The sequence below is a fragment of the Zeugodacus cucurbitae genome, chromosome 4 (genome assembly GCF_028554725.1).
Source record: "Zeugodacus cucurbitae isolate PBARC_wt_2022May chromosome 4, idZeuCucr1.2, whole genome shotgun sequence".
NCBI lineage: Eukaryota > Metazoa > Arthropoda > Insecta > Diptera > Tephritidae > Zeugodacus > Zeugodacus cucurbitae.
The window spans coordinates 61,266,642-61,286,477 of NC_071669.1; the positions used below are offsets into that span (position 1 = coordinate 61,266,642).

General features: G+C 31.1%; 2 protein-coding genes across 2 annotated transcripts in view; both read right to left on the bottom strand.

Annotated features, from left to right (window-relative positions):
* The window catches only part of LOC105212457 (G-protein coupled receptor dmsr-1-like), a 170,758-nt gene extending 162,074 nt beyond the window's left edge, over window positions 1-8,684 (bottom strand). Inside the window, exon 1 of the mRNA XM_054229979.1 lies at window positions 7,589-8,684. The gene's annotated coding sequence lies outside the window, so the exon portion shown is untranslated. The remainder of the gene's footprint in view (window positions 1-7,588) is intronic.
* Window positions 8,685-12,133: 3,449 nt separating this feature from the next.
* Window positions 12,134-12,881, bottom strand: LOC105212516 (uncharacterized). The gene is made up of 2 exons (XM_011184524.3): window positions 12,726-12,881; window positions 12,134-12,651 (listed from the first exon to the last, which is right to left on the bottom strand). Exons 1-2 carry the CDS (start codon window positions 12,726-12,728, stop codon window positions 12,205-12,207), a joined length of 450 nt encoding a protein of 149 aa, XP_011182826.2. The 5' UTR covers window positions 12,729-12,881; the 3' UTR covers window positions 12,134-12,204.
* Window positions 12,882-19,836: the final 6,955 nt, after the last annotated feature.

Genomic DNA, 19,836 nt, shown 5'->3' on the forward strand with positions numbered 1-19,836 from the left:
TTAATGTGTGGAGAAGAGAACTATTATACCGTGTGCCTAATAATATGAAAACATTATACTCGAAGACATATTTAAGTATTATACAAACAAATATTAGTTTCAAAATATGGATTAATGACACTATCCAAAATTTAGAAATATGTAGTTCTATATTCATTTTCTATATCAACTCTGTATTTTTATATATGTAATACATACATATATCCTTAAACAAACAAACTGTTCTCATTGCACACATTTTGTATAAATAAATGTAAACATAGACACTTCAGCTTAAGCTGTCGACAAAATGGATTAGCTAAAGAATTTTTCCCAAGTATATTACCAAAAGCGACAATGAATGAATTTGTATATAGTACTTGTATGTTCATGGAAATTTCCTTCCAAAAGTAACTACTAAAGTAAAGTAAAGTAAAGTTTTGTGCGCAAGTAAAAATGCTGACAGTTTATGACAACCGACAAGGACATACCGCTAAGCAGACAATGCAATTTGATGGAGATTAATTTAAGCAAATTTATATAATAAGCAACAGCACTTTAATAATAGTTGGGTGCTTTAGTTTTCTGCGTTATATTTTATTGCATGTTTCAACGTATGCTTCTTCTTGTTTTTGCGCTCAAATCAATTAGTGGAGTGAAAAGGTGCGAGTTTGTATGATTGTGTGTATGTTTGAGCGTGCAACAGCCACTGAATATTCAAGTGGCTTTTAATATATGAAGAAAATTTCAGCAAAATGCAAAAACTTTCGACCGTGAAAACAAAAAAATGCAAAGCATCATACAAAAACAATATTTTCAGACAAAAACAACAAAACACATTACCAAGAAGCACATACGCATTTATAAATATGTATGTGTATAAGCTGCTTTAGTCTGGAAACTGCTGGTGCGCCTCCTTTTGTAATATGCAGCGCTTGCAACTGCTGAAAGAGCCATGTGGGTTTTATTGTTGTACTTTTATTCCTTTTAATTTTTCGCCAGTGCTACCTCTGGGATCACTTGCATATTCGTAGTAATCAATTTGTGCTTTTCGGACAGCGCCTTAACTTCACGTGTGGCCCCTTTTGTACTCATTTACTGGCCTAATGTATGAAACTTTTTTCTAAGCACCCTAAATGTACGTGAGTATATTTGAGCATATGCAAGTTTCTTTCTTTTGAAAGTAAACTGATGCTCACACACGTCTGTAACAGGTTTTTTTATACCCAACGTTTAGATTGTTAAGGAATTGTTGACATGCAAATAACTTAAAACGGAAAACAGCAATGAGAACTGTGTTGGAGCGTTCATAAGATTCTTAAAATTTAACAGTTTGATTGAAAAACTTTTGCTTAAAACTTAAAAAACCGTTAATTATTGTAACTAAAGATTTTTTTTTAACTTTTTATAAACTTCTCAACTCGAATCAACTTCTTGAAAAAAATAATCGAATTCAACTATAGACCCTCTTTCAGATGACAAAAAAGTCGTAAATCACTTAAAATGTTCCAAAACACGTCTCAAAATTTGATAGTAAATTCAGTTTCTATTTTCCAAAACTCTTTTCTATTTGAATCTGAGAAAAACAGCGATGTTTATGTTGCTGAGTTGAAACTTGGAAACACTTTCTTGAAACAGTGTAATGTAAACTGTTCTCCATCATATCTTGAGAACGATCCGACCGATTCCATTGATATTTATAACATAGACTCAATGAGATAGGACCCCAAGAAAGTAGTAAAAATTTTAGAGGTAGATCCAAAACCAATTTCAAAATATTTATAGAAGTTTCTGGTTGCCTTCGCATATGGGGCATTCTCTGGAAAAAAGCCACTTGAAAAAAAAGTTCTTACAGAGAAAAAAAAAGTTCTAAGTACAAAATTTCTCAAACAAATTTTTAAAATTAATATTTCATAGCAAAAAAATAATTTTTTTTTTTTAGTTTTTAACAATTTTTGCCCCCTTCGATTTTCGATTTCGAAAGTATCTTAAAATGTTCCTTATTTCATCACCTTTTTACCCCAAAAGGAATTTTGGGACAGCAACCCCAACCTTATGGATAATTGAACCATTTTCTCATAATATCTCTCAAACATGAAGATCACTGAAAAAAGATTTACAATGGAGCATAACATACAAAATTTTATATAAATTAATTTAATTAACCGTAAATTATTTAATTTAAGTAAACCTTATTTTTACTTCGACTAACGTAATTTCATTAATATTACTAATGTAATATGTGTTTTCAATGAAACATTCTGACCCTAAAGTTATTAAGCTTATAATGGTTATCTTCCTGAGAAAAAACAAATCTCATAACCTTAAAAAAACATTTAACAAATATATAATAATATTGAATCACTAAAGATGTTCAAGGGTTCAAGGGTTTCTCAAGATTCAGGATTCTCAAATGCAAAATAACTCAAAATACCAATCAGAAACATTTTCGTTATCATGTGAAATATGCATTTAAAGCGAAGGTAATAAATTTGAATTTAGCAGATCTAACTTCCAAGTTCAAATCGCAAGTCATGAAAGCCATTCTTCAGTATCATGTATGGTCTTCAACTTTTCGCCGAGTCTAACAACTTTTTTACCATGAACAAGCAAGAGCATTGGGTACAAAACATTCAATTGGACCCAAACTTAAAGTTTTATTTTTTTATTTTTTCCGCCTGCTGATTTTTCTTTTCATTTTATGGCGAAAACTTTTCTCTTTACGGTCTGCACAATTTGCATTTTAAATTAATTCTTTACTCGATTTTATTATGTGGGCTTAAAATAATTTAATTGACTGCCGTTTGCTGGCTGTCGCACTTATGTGCGGTACGAAAAGCCACGCTTAGAAACTCTCGATGTGCGTGTGTATGGAAGTACTACTACGAAAATGTTACTGATTATAAGTGTTTTGTGTTGGCCACTTGTTGTACGGAGCATAAAAATGCGAAGCAGAAGGTGCTCAATTATAAGAGGTTATAAAGCAGTTGCTTTAAAGTAGTGATAAATATAATATTATAAAAGAAATAAAATTGAAGTGAATATTTGAGTTAGTTATAAAATAATTTCTCTCATCTTTCTTTATATTTTTCAAAATTAAAAAAAATGTTTCTTTACACTTCCTCATACTTAATGCACACAGCTGTTTAAAAATATTTTTATTAATTATCATATTTTGTCCTTTTTGCCCACATGACGACGCGAAAAACCGAAAATACCTTGCCTCGTTTCAAAACAACGCCGCCAGCAGCAAGGTCGCTGTGCTCGTAAAACTTCAACGAAAAATGCAGTTAAAAGCATTTGAAGCATATTTTAATTGCTCAAATGGAAGAAACATATAAAATTATAATTTGATTAAAACTGATTAAACAAAATGCAGGTAGACACTTTAAGAGCGCCGCATTAAATATTCAAATTTTGTTGTGGGTGCCATTCAAGAAGCGACGAAAAAAGCATGAAATAAAAGAGATTCCCCACATACTATATGTTTCTTAATATAAGTGTGTATTTGACAAATGTATATTTCTTTGAGTGTCCGCTTCAGCTGCAGCTTCTCCGTACTTATGTACGAAATTAATGACCAAAAGACATTATGAAAATTTTGCTGTCCGTATGATTTTAGTTGATAATGTTTTATAAATGCATTCGTATTCATCTTGATTAGGTTTAGCTTTCAAAATCGCATTGCGAATTATGCTTTCAAGTGATAAAACAATATTTTTATATTGACATATGGCAGCTCCAATGCTGAATAATCGCTAAAAGGTTTTAAAGCGCAATAAATCTATGCGTACGAAATTTTTGAAAAATTTTAAATATCTTCGAGTGGAGTCCGGTTGCTTTGTTAGTAACGAATTTTGGCTGCAAAGGAATGTGGCATCGCTCGATTGAATAATCACTTTAACTCTATAAGTAAATTTAAATTTATTTTATTTTATTTTTTTTATTTTATATATTATTTTATTTTCTCTCTTTTTTATTTTATTTTATTTTATTTTATTTTATTTTATTTTATTTTATCTTTTTTTGTTTTATTTTATTTTATTTTATTTTATTTTATTTTATTTTATTTTATTTTATTTTATTTTATTTTATTTTATTTTATTTTATTTTGTTTTGTTTTATTTTATTTTGTTTTATTTTATTTTATTTTATTTTATTTTATTTTATTTTATTTTATTTTATTTTATTTTATTTTATTTTATTTTATTTTATTTTATTTTATTTTATTTTATTTTATTTTATTTTATTTTATGTTATCTTTTTTTGTTTTATTTTATTTTTTATTTTATTTTATTTTATTTTATTTTATTTTATTTTATTTTATTTTATTTTATTTTATTTTATTTTATTTTATTTTATTTTATTTTATTTTATTTTGTTTTGTTTTATTTTATTTTATTTTATTTTATTTTATGTTATCTTTTTTTGTTTTATTTTATTTTTTATTTTATTTTATTTTATTTTATTTTATTTTATTTTATTTTATTTTATTTTATTTTATTTTATTTTATTTTATTTTATTTTATTTTATTTTATTTTATTTTATTTTATTTTATTTTATTTTATTTTATTTTATTTTATTTTATTTTATTTTATTTTATTTTATTTTATTTTATTTTATTTTATTTTATTTTATTTTATTTTATTTTATTTTATTTTATTTTATTTTATTTTATTTTATTTTATTTTATTTTATTTTATTTTATTTTATTTTGTTTTGTTTTGTTTTATTTTATTTTATTTTATTTTATTTTATTTTATTTTATTTTATTTTATTTTATTTTATTTTATTTTATTTTATTTTATTTTTTATTTTATTTTATTTAAATAATTTATTTTATTATTTTTACATATTATTTGAATCTGTAAAATATGCATGCAAACGGCAAGGTCTAACCAATAAAAGCAAGTTCAAATTTAACTAAACATTATGAGATAATAAAATATTTTATCAACGCAATCAATAAAACGGCTTACAGCAATAATTGTAAAAATAGAAACAATATAAACTCTAATACATATTCTAGCGCTAGCTTGGACATGTAAATATTAATCAGCACGTCCCTTTTGGCTATTAATTAATTGACTAGTTTAGTCTACATTTCGAAACCGGTTTCTGCGAACCACTATTTTAAAATGTCAATAGCTGTCGCGGAATGCGTGGTAGCCGAAAAACAGATTAAATAAAATAACAAACAAAAAAACAACTGTAAATAAACGACAACAATCACTAAGCATTAGCAATGCAAATCAGTAAACGAATTAATTGTTTTTTTTTTTATTTTTTATTTCTTCGGAACTTCAAGTAATTATTTTATATATTTTTGGTATTTTAGAGCAATACTATTATGGTGCTATGCGTATATTTAATTTTATGCCACGTTTTGTGCTTCATTTTCTTCTTGCGTGTTCAAGTGGTCAGATGGTCAGATGGTCAGATGGTCTACGCGAAGCACTTAATTTATCGCAGCATAAAGCTCACGCACAGATTTATTGCATTTAAATTGTTGCCAATTTAAACAAAGTTCACATTCTGGTATTTATGTGTTTTCATTTATTTTATTTTAATTTATAATAATAAAAACAAAACGTAATCTAGAACTGCCAGATGGACCAGTTGATAAACTCATAAATAAGTGCGTTGCTAAAATCGATGGGAAATATGGCACAAATGATGGCGTGACGAATGAAAAATCGTTTTGCTTTTTTATGCCGCTTATACTGCGTCAATGGGCATCTCATTTGCGTAGATTTCAATCTTTCACTGGAAATGTGTTTACTTCAAAGGAAATAGTCTGTTTACTATGGAAATTTCAATATCAGTTTTAGTCTGTATTCTCATTACTAAGGTTACTCGAGCGTTGTAACATCTGGCAACTTTAATTTATGAACTAAAAAATTTTATTACATTTTTTTTAGATGAGACACTAAAAAAGCTTTGCATTTCATAAAAAAAAAAATAAATTCGTTTTTTTATAGTAAAAACAAAAGAGTAAAATTATGATCTTCGTTTAATGTCGAACAATACTTCGATGAATGTACTTCCAGAACCAGATCACTAATAATCTCAAGCAATGAATAAACAATAAGCTACCTAATTAAAAGAAATAAGAAGAGATACCATCTCTTTTTTCGGTCATCTTCAAGATTGAAATATCTCATCGAATGTTTGGATATTGAGTTCCAAGTATTCCGAATTCTTTAATGTTTCTGCTTACAGTTCTGAATAACCAACTAATTGTCTTTTTTTTTATCCAGCTAAAGTACTCATATTTTCCACATCAAGTGTCACTTGTTCCTGAAGTCTTCTCTAGATTTTGGACGAAACTTAATAATTACTGCCGATTATTTAGAGAGAAATGTGTATACAAAACTATAGACCCATAAGATCTTAAGTTCTCAACGTTCTCTTAACACAAAATTTTGGAACAAAGTCTCTCTATTTTAGATTAAATGTTATACTTGGATTAAATTCTATGAGATTTGGATTAAAACAGTGAATAAAGTTTTAAGCATACTTATAAGTTATCATACAAATATTGACATCTTCGACAGGCATGGAAAGTACAATTATAGTAATTGCCAAGTTTGTAGAACCTGTAGCAGGTGAAATTTTACTTCGTAGACTTTATACGAAATACAAGTAAGGAATATTTCTAGAACTCTTTATTAAAAAAAAAAATAAAATAAAAGCTCAACAAGCAAGGAAAAAAATTGTGAAATTTAGGAAAGTTCAGGAAGTGGAAATTTATATAATTTCCAGTCAAAGACTTTAAAAAGTTAGTGTAGAAAGTCTATGTGAGAAACTAAAAACTATTTTGGATTTGAAATGGATAAGTTATGACGTACACACTTATTTTCACAGAAAATGTCTTCGACTCAATTACAGTTGAACTTTCATAACTCGTAGGTCTCCATAACTCGAACTCCTGAATTGACAATACAAGTCCAATTTCTTTTAAAAGAGTTCCTATATCGTATGGAGGCGAACAAAAAAATTGATATTACACTTATGGATAAATCCATATTTTACACGTTTTTGAAAACATGTATGTTCTAACCCATTCGATCCCATTGTACTCGCTTGGGTGCAGAAAAAATCTTTTGTTTTTTTTACCCAAGTGAGTACAAATTGTGGATTGTTCACCACAATTGGGGAAGTTCGAGTTGGGGAAGTTCAACTGTATTATGAAAAGTACAGTTATTGCATATTCATAACGAAGAAAGAGAAGGAAAAAAGGAATCATTCTACTAAATTTAAACTGACCATATAATTAAGAACAGATATATAATATCGAAAGAAAAAAAATACAACAAATATAAATATCTTTAAAATTGGCTGTAATTAGATGAAATAATAAGTTATATAAAAAATATAAAATAAAAAAAATATAAATTATATAAAAAATAAGATCGAATTAATTTTTTTTAATCCATTTTTTTTAATAAATTAAATTACAAAATTTAATAAATAAATTAATTTTTTGTTTATAAAATACATTGCTAAAAAATTGTGCTTCATATATGTATATGTATATAAATTTTTTTATCAAACATCTCCATATGTATGTATATGTGAATATTTAAAACAAATAAATTGACTCACCCATATATCTTAATAAGAAAACCGTAAAAAGTAGCCGAATATGCCAATGAGGAAATATTTCATTTCCTTTGTTATTATAATTAAAGCACTATGGAACAATAGTTCAGCTTTTTTATGAAGTAATCACGCGTTAAACGGATTATGAATATTTAAACAAATATTGTATTTGCTATTTTTGTAATTTTACTACGAAAACGTTAATAAATTTATGTTAATTTATATAGTGGGAAGTTTAAAAATACTTTGTTATGATTTTTAAATTTCTTTTTCGAAAATAATTTTTTTTGTTTTGATTTTGTAAATATTTTTTTTATTTCTATGAGAAGAAGTTAATTTAAATTTTTACATTACATTTTCAAATTTTCAAATATGTAATATATTTACATGTACCAAATAACTAGGCATACGTACTTTAATACGAACACTTAAAATATAGCGATTTTATTTATTTGTTGTTTATTTTTGACTAACTACAACGTTTTATGTTACTATAGTTAACGCTACTTTAGTTTAGCACTTAAAATGAAAAATTTACTTATGTTTTTCGAACTTCAAAATGATTAAATATTATTATTATGCTTCGCGAATGAGCCGAATTCTATGAATGAAATTCAAGTTTAATTCTAATAAAATGTTTTCACTTTCCTTCCACTTTCACAGCACGCTCACTTAATTATTCGCGGCACGTCTTTAAATTTACTTTGCAATTAAATCCTTTTTCGCTTGCCGTACAAACAACGCAACTAATCCGCTATCATTTTCCGCACACTTTCACTCGCGCGCATTACAACGCATTTTCACACGCCGCCGTCTGTTGGCATTCCATTAAATTTTCAATCCATTGCACCAATTCACCATCGATATCCACTTTCGCATTGTTGTGCGCCCCACTTAAAGGCATACGCTTGCACACGCGAGTCGCGTTTGCGTTTATTCTTTAATTCGTCCAGCCCGTCGTTGCTGTCGCCGTCGTCGTGTTGTTATCACACAGTCGTTGCGCGAGTATTGTAGTCGCGAGTGATTTTTCCAAATTTTCCCGACTTTTCCGCAATGGACGTTCGCACTGCAGCAAGTCACAAATTCAACTGAAGCACTTTCTTTGCGGCACTTTCGCTTGTAGTGTAGACAGCTCCAGCGGTCCTCCGTACGCACAAATATGTCCGCACCAGCACACAGCCGCACAAACGCGTGCCACGAAGGCTGGAAAATTGCGAGTGCGTTTAACGGCAGCAGGCTCGTGTTATCGGCAATTGCAATTTTTTATTGTTGTGTTTTTTGCTTTTTGCTTTTGCATTGCAATTCAAATCGAGACTTTGTGTTTGCCACCCACTTTTATGTTCCACAACAACGTATCTAAGCATTATGAATGTACCACTGATAAGAGTAATGTAGAGGATTTAACATTTCCGTTACATACAAAATCTAGCAATTTAGGCAAAGAATATAACTTTGCTTCCGCCGTTTTTTGTAAATTTAAGAATTTTTTTTGTATAAAAACGGTTACAAATGTCGATGAGCCTCAGCCGCACTTTTCTTGGAATTAAAAAAGAAAAGTAAAATTTCACGCAAATGTCGAGAATTCGGCTAAAAAGTGACATTTTCAGTTGAGAATAAGTTTGGGATGCAAACAGATCAGACACAAATGCCCAAGATCGATATAAAAAAAATCGATTTAATCGGCCAGTGCTTGACCCTGGAGAAATCTATTGGAAAACGGCGGAAGAAAAGTTGTATTTATAAAATGCTTTAACTTACCAATAATGAAGAGCTTTAACCACTTTCGAGATATCTCAAAATATCTACCAGAAATTATGGTCCCAGAAAAAAATCTATTTCAGTATATTTTTGGTACCAGCGGAAATTTTATCAAGGACCAGTATATCGTTCAGAAGATCTACTTGTCAATAAAGCTATCTCTTTCGGAACCAATTGGGCGAATGTAGATTAATGGATACGTTATTATAGCTAAAATAAAAGCGTTGCAGTGGTTGGATCCCAAATTAGCCCAGAACCGATAAACTGTACTGTGAGATCTTCATGGAAGGTTGTTCAAAATGGACGATGTCATACCCACGTTATAAAAATGGAACTGATATATATACTAGACTAGGTTATCCTCTTCCATTCTGGCAGGCCTGTAGATTTATATAATTCGAAACCTCCTGGTATAATGTTACGAGCTGTAATGACCATTATAGTAGATGAATGTTGCAACGAATTCTCCGAGTCGCCAATTACAACCCAGTCAAACAAATTAAATAATTAGTCTAGGCGAATCCGTTCAATGAAAATTCATTCGGTTATAAAAATTCTACTCTCTGATTGGTCTGGAATAACGCCCGGAGGTAGGGAACGTAGCTATGAATGTGCTGACTGTAGGTAAGAACCTTCTTCGAGTTCAATTCTTCATTCCATTATGAAAATTATGGTCTGTAATTTTAACGTCCAGAGCCAAAGAAGTTAGCTGTGTATGTTCTGACTCTCGGGCGGTGTTGGAAATAAAACTTCCTGCGAAAGACCGTCACTTCCAAGATAAAATATTATACCGAAGCACCGGCTTTCTGCGAATAGGAAAAGTTGAAGACAATCAGGTCAAAGTTGTAATACATGGAAGACAGGTTCATAAATTAAATATAGACACCATTTATACATTATCCACGAAGGCATCATTGAATTCCTGCGAGCCTCTAAGAACAGTTGGTACGACGAAGAATACCAGATCTAATTTTTTGATACAACAGACAAAATTATGGTTCAACAAAAACAAACCACTAAAAAATTTAAACAGAAAATTCATGGAAATCATTTTCATTCATTCACATTAAATAGCTTCCACAAAATGTTAAGCAGAACACTCTTACAAAGACGCAATGCTCTTAAATAGAACCATAAAGTGCGCATGTCCGCTCTTAAAATCTAAATTTTGTTGTTTTTTTAAGAAAAGTAAAAAATACTTTTGTTTGTGCTTGCAACATTTTGCTTTTCTTTACGCTCAGCTGATGCTTGCATCCCTTCCCTTACGCTGACGCTGCATCCTTTGCAATCATGCTGAAGACTTGCCGGCAATTTGTACGGTTCGGGTCCATATCCCTTTTGTTATGCTTGGTCAGTACATACTAAGGCCTTCATAGCTTTAAGCAAACACAATTTTATTTGCAAACACTTGCTTACATACTTCTAGTTTTATGTGTTTGCTATTTCTTATTTGTTTTTATTTTTGTTTTTCAGCATTCAATATGCTTGTGTTTGTGTTTGTTTTTGTTTTATTGTCAGTGTTGCATTGTTTTCGCCACAAATTCGTTTGTGGCGCCCACTCGTGCAGCAAAGTAAAGAGCTCTCATTTTGTGTTGCTATGTATGAAATGGATGTATTTACAAAAGCAATGTCTGCTCAACTGGTGGCACGATGTTGCTGTTTGTTTTGTTTGCTTTTGTTTGAAGATACTTTTGAGTTGTGTTGTTACCTGAAATGAATGGACATACATATTTATAAGTATTTATGTATGTATGTATATCAAATATAGCTTCCACCGCAGTTTTATGAATGAAACTGTGCGACACCCTGACCCACAACACAAAATCGCTGTGTTTTTGGTGAAGTAAAATAAGAGATGAATTATTTTTGACTTTTCCTTTTTTGCTTTTTCGTTGCCACCTAATTTAATTGTATTTCATTATTATTGTGTTAATGATTTTGCTTATTTGGCATGGCATTGTTTGTATTTCAGTATGGATACATGGTTGATTTGATCAAATATGGAAGAAGAGATGATTTAGTACCAATATGAAAACCACCATAGATTAGGGTGTGATAATTGTAGCCACTTTTTATATGCCGTACCACCTTCATATTCATTTAAATACAAAATCGACATATGATAAGTTCTTCGAGTAAAATTTGAGCTCTCTTCTTACTAGTTTGATGACCGAGTATTTCAGCTGAGGTACTCAGAATCTCTGCTTTATTCCTTACCCTAGCAGAACATTTTCCTAGCACAATTTGCTTCAATCCCAGAACAAGAGATGGTCAATTCTTCTTATATTTTATAAGACAACCCTATGGATAAAATCATCACGTATGTATGCAACTTCAGGGAGGCCATAATATTATCTGTTTTGAACAAAGAGCACAGTAAATCAATGTCTTCTAGCAACCTTCTAGAGCTCTAATTGAATGAGGTTAGTCTATCTATATAAAACTCAGCCTACAACCAGCAGATAGGTTTGAGGAAGATGCAAATGACTTCAGATACGCTCAGAGCTTTATCGTTGCCTTCAGAGAGAGCTCGGCTATGGGAAAACTGTTCTAAGTTGATCGAAAATTGAGATCAACCCCAGGAACTCTGAAAAATGATGAACACTTCTAACAACCACTTCCAGATAATCAATATGTTTGCTTGAGGATACTTCGGGATCTTGAGATCAGAACTTTCTTCTGGCTATTCGTAAGGCAATATAGATCCAACGGTTTATTGAATGCAGTTTCAGGAACCATTTAAAGTAAATTAGCAGGTACTAAAAGGAAGAAGTTTTTGAAATCAAAAAATTATTTCCGTATTAAAATCATTTTATTTGCGGTCTCAGGTACATGATGAATTCCAAAATCGTTTATTTTACTTAAACGCGATGTCTGTAGACGACACGGCGAACGGTCTTGTAGTGGTAACCATCAGCATCGAGGGAGGCAGATGGCTCTGGAGCTGGAGCTGCAGCTGCTGGTGGAATATAAGCTGGCTCTGGAGCTGGTGCGGCTGGTGCAGGGGCAATTGGTTCTGATCTGATTTCCTCGTGGATTGGAGCTACTGGAGCTGGAGCTGGGGCTGCTGGGGGAATGTAGGTGTTTTGTGGTGCTACTGCTGGGGCAGGTGGTGGTGGTACATAAGTGTTTTGTGGTGCTACTGGTGCTGGAGCTGGTGGTGGTGGCACATAAGTGTTTTGCGGTGCGATTGGCTCCGATTTGACCTCCTCATGCACGGGTGCGGGGTAATCGTAACCACTTTGCAAGTGCGAGACATCAGCGGCGGCGCAGGCCAACAAGGCAAAGGAAATAGCGACGAAGAATTTCTGGAGGAAGAAACAAAAATATTATTATATTATATTTTAATTTTTTTTTTATTTCATATTCTAGCTTCTATTACCATTTTTAGTGATTGTTGTTTACTGCACAGTAGCACAAGTTGATTTATGCCACTTCAACGGCTTAATCGCTTATTTATATGAAATACACGAAATAGCTGAAATGGAGAAGCATCACCCGAAAAGGTGTAATGATGCTTGCCTTCGCGGGTGAACGGTTGATTAGTTGGTTGGCGCGGAAGTTGAAATAAAATTACCAGCAATTAACTTGCTGCGTTTCTCGCGTACTTTTGTGCTGCGCCATGACGACTGGTAGGCCGCCAAAAGCGAAATTGAAAATTTAAAGCAGCCAACTGACAGGTGATAAATCTTGTATAGGCATGTGAGTTGCTAGTTTTAATTGTAGGCACACACATTTTCAACACTTGACGGCTAATTTGTGTGCATAAATTACTATTCATTGTCATTGATACCATAAAATATATTTGTTTTTTTTTTTTTTCTTTTTCTAGAGCATCGTTGCATGTTGTTGTATTACAAGCATGTTTGTTGTGAGTTATTTAAATTTTAAAGTGATTGCTATTAATTTTTGTGAACTTGGAAGATAAAAATAGCTGGTGCATTCTAATTTTAAAATATACTTTTTTTTATATTATATATATGTATATTTATTATTTTTTTGGTTGAGTAAAATACACTTTTTAATAGATTTTTAAGTATTTGAAAAACATTTTTACTAAGTTTAAGCCTTGGTAGAATTATCTCATTTCTTCTTAGCTTAGTTTACATTAAAGACGAGAGTGTCGCAAAACCCATCGAAAGATACATGTTATGGAGTGATAATATGCTTTCGGATTTTATTATAAAAAACTTACTTTAATTATTACAATATTATTGACCGAGGGTGAACAAATATAGTTATCAGTAATCTTTATATATTTAGGTTTGTTTCGTAGAAAAAAGGCCATTTTTCATGAATTTTTTTAGAAAAAATTATTGCTGTAGGTTTATTTTACTTATTATTATATGAAAGTACAACATTTGAAGGATACTAAAAAAAAGTTTTATCGAAAAATAGCGAGGAATAACGGATTTATCGTCGATCTCTGCAGGCATCTCGAAAATAAGTTTTTGTACGGTGACTAGCCTACAGCATCACTGGATCATCTGACACCAAAAAAAAAATCAAAAAGCTTTATTTAGTTTATTAGTTTATCTTTCAATTGACGTCGAGTTTTTTTTAATTTTTCAATTTTTGGTACCATTTTCAAGCCAAAATGGCGATTTTAGATGAAAAAATCGACCTATTTGTTATTGTAAAATTGTTAGTAATTAAAATTTTTGGAAAAACTCAACGTCATTCGAGAGCTATATATATGTAAAATATTTGTGCAAAATTTCAAAACGATCGATGCAGTAGATTTTTCTGTAGGCTGGTCACCGACTTTAAAAATGACATATTTGGAAAAATCAATTCAAAGTTTTGTACACTCAGCGCGGGTAGCTGGAAGGCGCGCAAACTTAAGTTAGAGGTACCGTTATTCAACCTGCTGTAACTTCGTTAGTTTTTCTCCGAATAACCTAAAACTTTAACACAAAAAATGGAAAAAAAGTTGTCAAACCTTAGCCCCCCCCTTAACACAAGTTTTAAATAATCGCTGACGACTGCATTTGAAATCGAAGCTTTAGAATTAAAATTTAACTAAGCCCAGCAAAGCTTATGAATAAATTATGAAAATGACTTTAACAATTGTGAAATCACATTTATTATAGTATGAGCTCTTTTGTTCATTTATTCTCATAACAAAAAATCATTTTGTAGCTCGCTAACATTTTTTTAGAAATCATTAATAATTACAGTCATACAAATGGCAGGTTGAATATTGAAAATTTGCCAAATAAAATTTTAATTTCATAAAATATGAATTATTCCATTATTTACGCTTACTCTCACTCGCGCTACATTTAAGTATTTTTTAGGAAAACAAAAAAATGAGATTAAAAACACACAAAAACATAAAGCATATCAAATCACAAAGCACAAAAAAGGAAAATATGCTTCATGCGCCACGCTTAACTGGAAACACACACACATCCATATACACTGATATGAAACCAAGTGTGTCTATAGTAGAAGAGCGGCATGCCTATTTCATGTTAGCATTCATGTATATTGTACGCAAAGGTGTCTATGTGTTGTTGTACATGTTTTAATGTAGACTTTAGTATATTTGTATGTGAATTTAATATGCGCATATGCATGTATGTGTGTATGTGTGTGTTTAGAGACGCCTTTGTGCGGCACATTTGTCATAATCTCATCACCGCACTATCACTCAAATCCTATTAAGGCGCATGAAGAAAGGCGCTTCAGAAAAATATAAAAAAAAAACGCAAGACAGTACCGCAGAGACATGTACTCTACGAGCAGACGAAGGCGTTTGCAATCTTAAGGGAATGCATACATAAGGTATAAACATAAATAAATGAATAAAAACAAGCATATCAAATATTCATATAAATAAAATGGAATACGAGTACATGTCCATTTATATATAATATAAGCTTTAATATGCAATTTTTTTTTTTTTGCTTGCGATACTTTAAGAGTTGCAATAGCATATATGGAAGACTAGAAAAAAAAATGTATTTATAAGTATATAGATATGTGTATTGCATGTATGTAATGCTGTCAGCTTCCATTTGTCAGCTGAGACTTCTACTTACAGTGTAACCAAAACACCCTCCGCTAGACTTAAGCCAGCCAGATTGAGCAGGTCTTTCACTGTGTCTTCTATTTATTTCCATTTTTCATTTTTCCGCCAAAAGGCATGCCACTTCAGATCCCATCTGTCTTGGGATATTTGGCAACAAACACATGTTTATGCATGTATGTATGTGTGTTGTTGCTGTTGAGATTTCATGCTTAGCAAGACAAACAATTTGCCACAATAAATGATGTGAATGTAAGGAGAAAGGGAGCAAAAAAGAACAAAAAAACTAAACTAGTAATATTGCAAGGAATTTGTAAAATAATAGATGATGTAGAAAAACAAGTCTAACTTTCCGCAAAATGTTGACAAGTGACAGCCGCAAAAAAACACGAAAAAAACTACAAAACACATGAGTATCAGTAATAAATGCATATGTGAGCTATTTGTCAGCGCATGTCCTTGGCGTGCTGTTTAAAGAATTGGAGAGAGAGAAAAATGCTCCCACTTTTCATGTGTGATTGCGTCCAATTGCCCAGCAACAAGCAGCTACACACACAGGAACACCCTTAAACGAACACAAAAGCACTCTCAGCATAGCGCCCAAACACACCGCCCATCAACACCTAAGCTTTTCGGTAATTTATGCTGTGCAATTTCATTTTATTGATGCCACACTTTATGCAGCTTAAATCAACAATTTTTCATTTTTTTGTCCAAATATTTTGCCGGTGCCATTTTACTTTGCTTGCGCAATACATTTGCAACGCATTTACCTTCGCTGGGCATTTGGTTGTGAGCGCGGCTTTGTCACGTCGTGCTGTTGAGCGCCAACTGCTGGCCAAGTGACTTGTGGAAGGTCAGCTAAGTGTTGCGAAAAGGCTACCGCAATCAAGTGAAATGTATAGCCATGCAAAAATATATATGAAGGCATATGTAAATGTAATTTCTAAAGAAGGTTCTATTTTAGCTAATTTATCAAATGTGTAGGAAATGTAACTGAAAAATAAATTTCCGTCACTTATTTTTAGCTGAATGCGCAATTTTCGAGTATTGTACATATATACATATGCATTATTATATATAATATTTATGTGCATGTGAGGTAATGAGCCTTCATTTTAATGTTCATCATACGCCATGTGTCCTTTAGATGGGAAAGTGACTACATGTTGCATGTGTTATAGCATGACATGGCGTATGAGCAACATTTGTATACGGCCATATTTGCCTTTGATTAATGTATGAGATCTACAGGTCGTATTGGTGACGACAGGATGAAATATAGTATATAATATGTTAAGTAAAAAAAAAAAAATTAATAAATATTCAAAATATATACTATTTCATTTATGGAAGCCTCTGATACTAGTTAGCTAAGAGCTAAAATAAAAATATATTTTTTTTTTCTTATTGTTGTTGACCTAACATTTGTCTTCGACCGGCAATAAATACAAAATTAATTTATTGAGAGTTGAAAATTAATATGTAATGCAAATAATTGTTTAAAAATCGTCATTATTACTAGCAGCTGAATAAAATTTAATATCAGCGTAAATGTAGGCAACGAATTATTATTAGCAAGCTAAACTAAAGCAGAAAATACGAACTCGTGGCATACTTTTAGGAACAATGTTTCACATAATACATCATTTTTTAAGAATGCCATGTTTTAAACCTAAGCTAACAATATCGATTTTAACAGTACTAGAAAGAATCTTAATTGGACTAAATGCACTTTTAGCTTCTCCATTACCCATGAAAGTATATGGAATTATGGCTTTCAGGAATTAGATTACAAACTCAAGTAATACTATCACAGTAAAGATGAAAAAAAGTTTCCTTTAATAAATATTTGAAAATAACTTATGGAGTTAGGGGTTGTCAGTATTTTCAAAAAATCAATTTATCGTTAAGAGTAAAATCTTAAAACTATTATCTGAAAATTTGAAGTTGATCCGATAATTACTTTTCGAGTTATTCGACAAATAACAAAGAGCGCTCAGGCACTCCAACACACTAGTGTCAAACTTTAAATGCTTTTATCTCAAAACTATGTTTTTTGAACTGGTGACAACTGTAACTCGATAACCGCTCAGTAGATTTTAATGAAATACGTACATCTTTTAGAATACATAATAAACTCAGGCCTGATCCGAAGGATTTTTTTTTTCAAAAATTTCGATTTTTTAAGACCAATAAACTGTTAATATTTTCCCGAAAATCTAAAAAAAATTCCTGAGGCCGCCATTTTGTTAATTTTTGAAAAAAAAGCTTCGGAGCTTCAGGCCCAAGATTATTTATTGATAAAACTAATTTTTTGTATCCGAATAATTTTAGATGAATCTCCATGGACTTATGATTGTCACCACAAGTACCTTTTTTTTTGAAACTGGGTCAATACAGACAGCTATAACTTTGGAAATTATATTTTTTTTTCAAATTTTCGTGACCTTAAGTCAAACCATTGTATAATAATGCCATATTATTACTTTTATAAAATAACATGATTTAATAGCAAAAAAAAAATACCGAAAATTCTCATTTTTTCGTGTCTAACCCCTAACCCCTTATGCAGTTCTCTTAAGTGGTTAGGTGGGTTGCCAAATTAAAAAAATATGTGTGCGGTTTATTAAGGCAGTAGTCTGCTTTACAGGCTTCAAAAAATCGATTTTTTTGTTTTGTTTTAAATCTCTTCCAAAACTTGGTTCGACTGTTTCAAATGCATCGCACGACTTCCATCACCGGCAGACTCCAGGCGCTCTAGAAAAATACTTACAACTTTGAAAAAATTTCAATACTTTTTAATAATAAATATTGTTTTTAAAGCCTTAAATTAGAACACTATCGTCTTAAAAAATTAAAAAAAAAAAATTGCTAAAAAAACGCCTTTTTCGACTTCTAAAGCAGACTACTGCCTTAAATAGTAATAATTGAAATCGATCCGAGTAAAATTCTGAGAGATAGATCCTTTGGAAGTTCCGTTCAGTAGGCAAGGTCAGTTTGAATGTAAAACCTTAAACGCGTGTATCTCTAAACTCATTTTTTTAAGTTGGTAGACATGATTTCTCGAAACTAACTCGAACTTCACAAAATACTGCTTGAAAATGCTCCTTTGAAATCAAATGTATGATTATATATATTTAAAAAAATACCTTCTCGTTCAACCTCTGAAACCCACCTAACCCCTTAATAAGAGACTCAGTGTCTCTGCAGTGGAACTACAGTAATCATGGGTTTGTAATCTTTATCTCCGTAATTTCATAAGAAAATCAAATATAGCAAGTATTGTGTCGTGTCTTGTCTCTAGGCTTTTTATTCATTAGAAAAGCTAAGATGACAGTAGAATGTGTATCATATCTATAGACTACATTTACAAATGTCAATAATACCCAGGCCTTATGTGCGTTGAAATGAATTGATTAATAAAAAGTAATGCAGTACAATAACGCTAGTATGAATGTCAATACTCATGAGCAATAACTGCTGTAATGCAATAATAAGGATAAATGCAAAAGCTGCAAGGTCACAATACACGAGTATGGAAATTCATATGCATTCATGCGAGATAAAGACAGACATTCATACAAAACACATATACATGCAAGTATGCAATAATAATATACATAAATATGCACAATAAATGATGTGAATGTAGTATAGACACATAAACGCCTGCAAGTATGCAATAATTTATGCAATTTCCATCACTAGCTTTATAATCAATAAGCTTTGAAAACGTTTGAGCTGAGTTAAACTCACTTAAGATATTATGTGAATGCACGTATTAATGTGAAAGAAGAATCATCGCCTACGTCAGCTGCTATAAGCAGTGATAATGATGCAAAAATGAATTTATCGCCTTACAACAGCGCCACAATAAGTGTATTATTGAAGTTGATGAGCTGTCATAAAAATTTCACCCACGATTATCGCTTTGCTATTTATTGCCATACAAGTAATATAGATTTGAGATATTACAGCATTTGGGCCACTTGAAGCATTAATTGTAGGCAAACAAGCATACTTTTATGCGCGGCAGCTGCGCGGCATTGTATGATACAAAGTGTTGTATATACGTATTTACTGCGCCATATTTATGCTTCAAATTATTGGTTATCATTATGTGAGCAGTTCTAATGAATACCAAAATATTGAAACACATGTATTTATATATCTATTTGCTCAAACGTTTATCAACCGGAAATGCGTTTAATGATAGCACAGTGTTTGCTTTCCATTATTTTATTTTCTTGTTGGTTTAATTTTTTTTCTGTTTGTTATAAGACCTTTTATGAACACTGCTCTTGTAATTATATAAATAACATCTGCCATCGAATGAGATGTGTTCAAAAAATAACGGGAATTTCAACAAATTGAAAATTTTCCTGTTTTGAAGAGTCTGTCCAAATTTAGACATGTTTTTAAGAGCTTGGCGATTTCTTTTTGTTAATAGCTCACA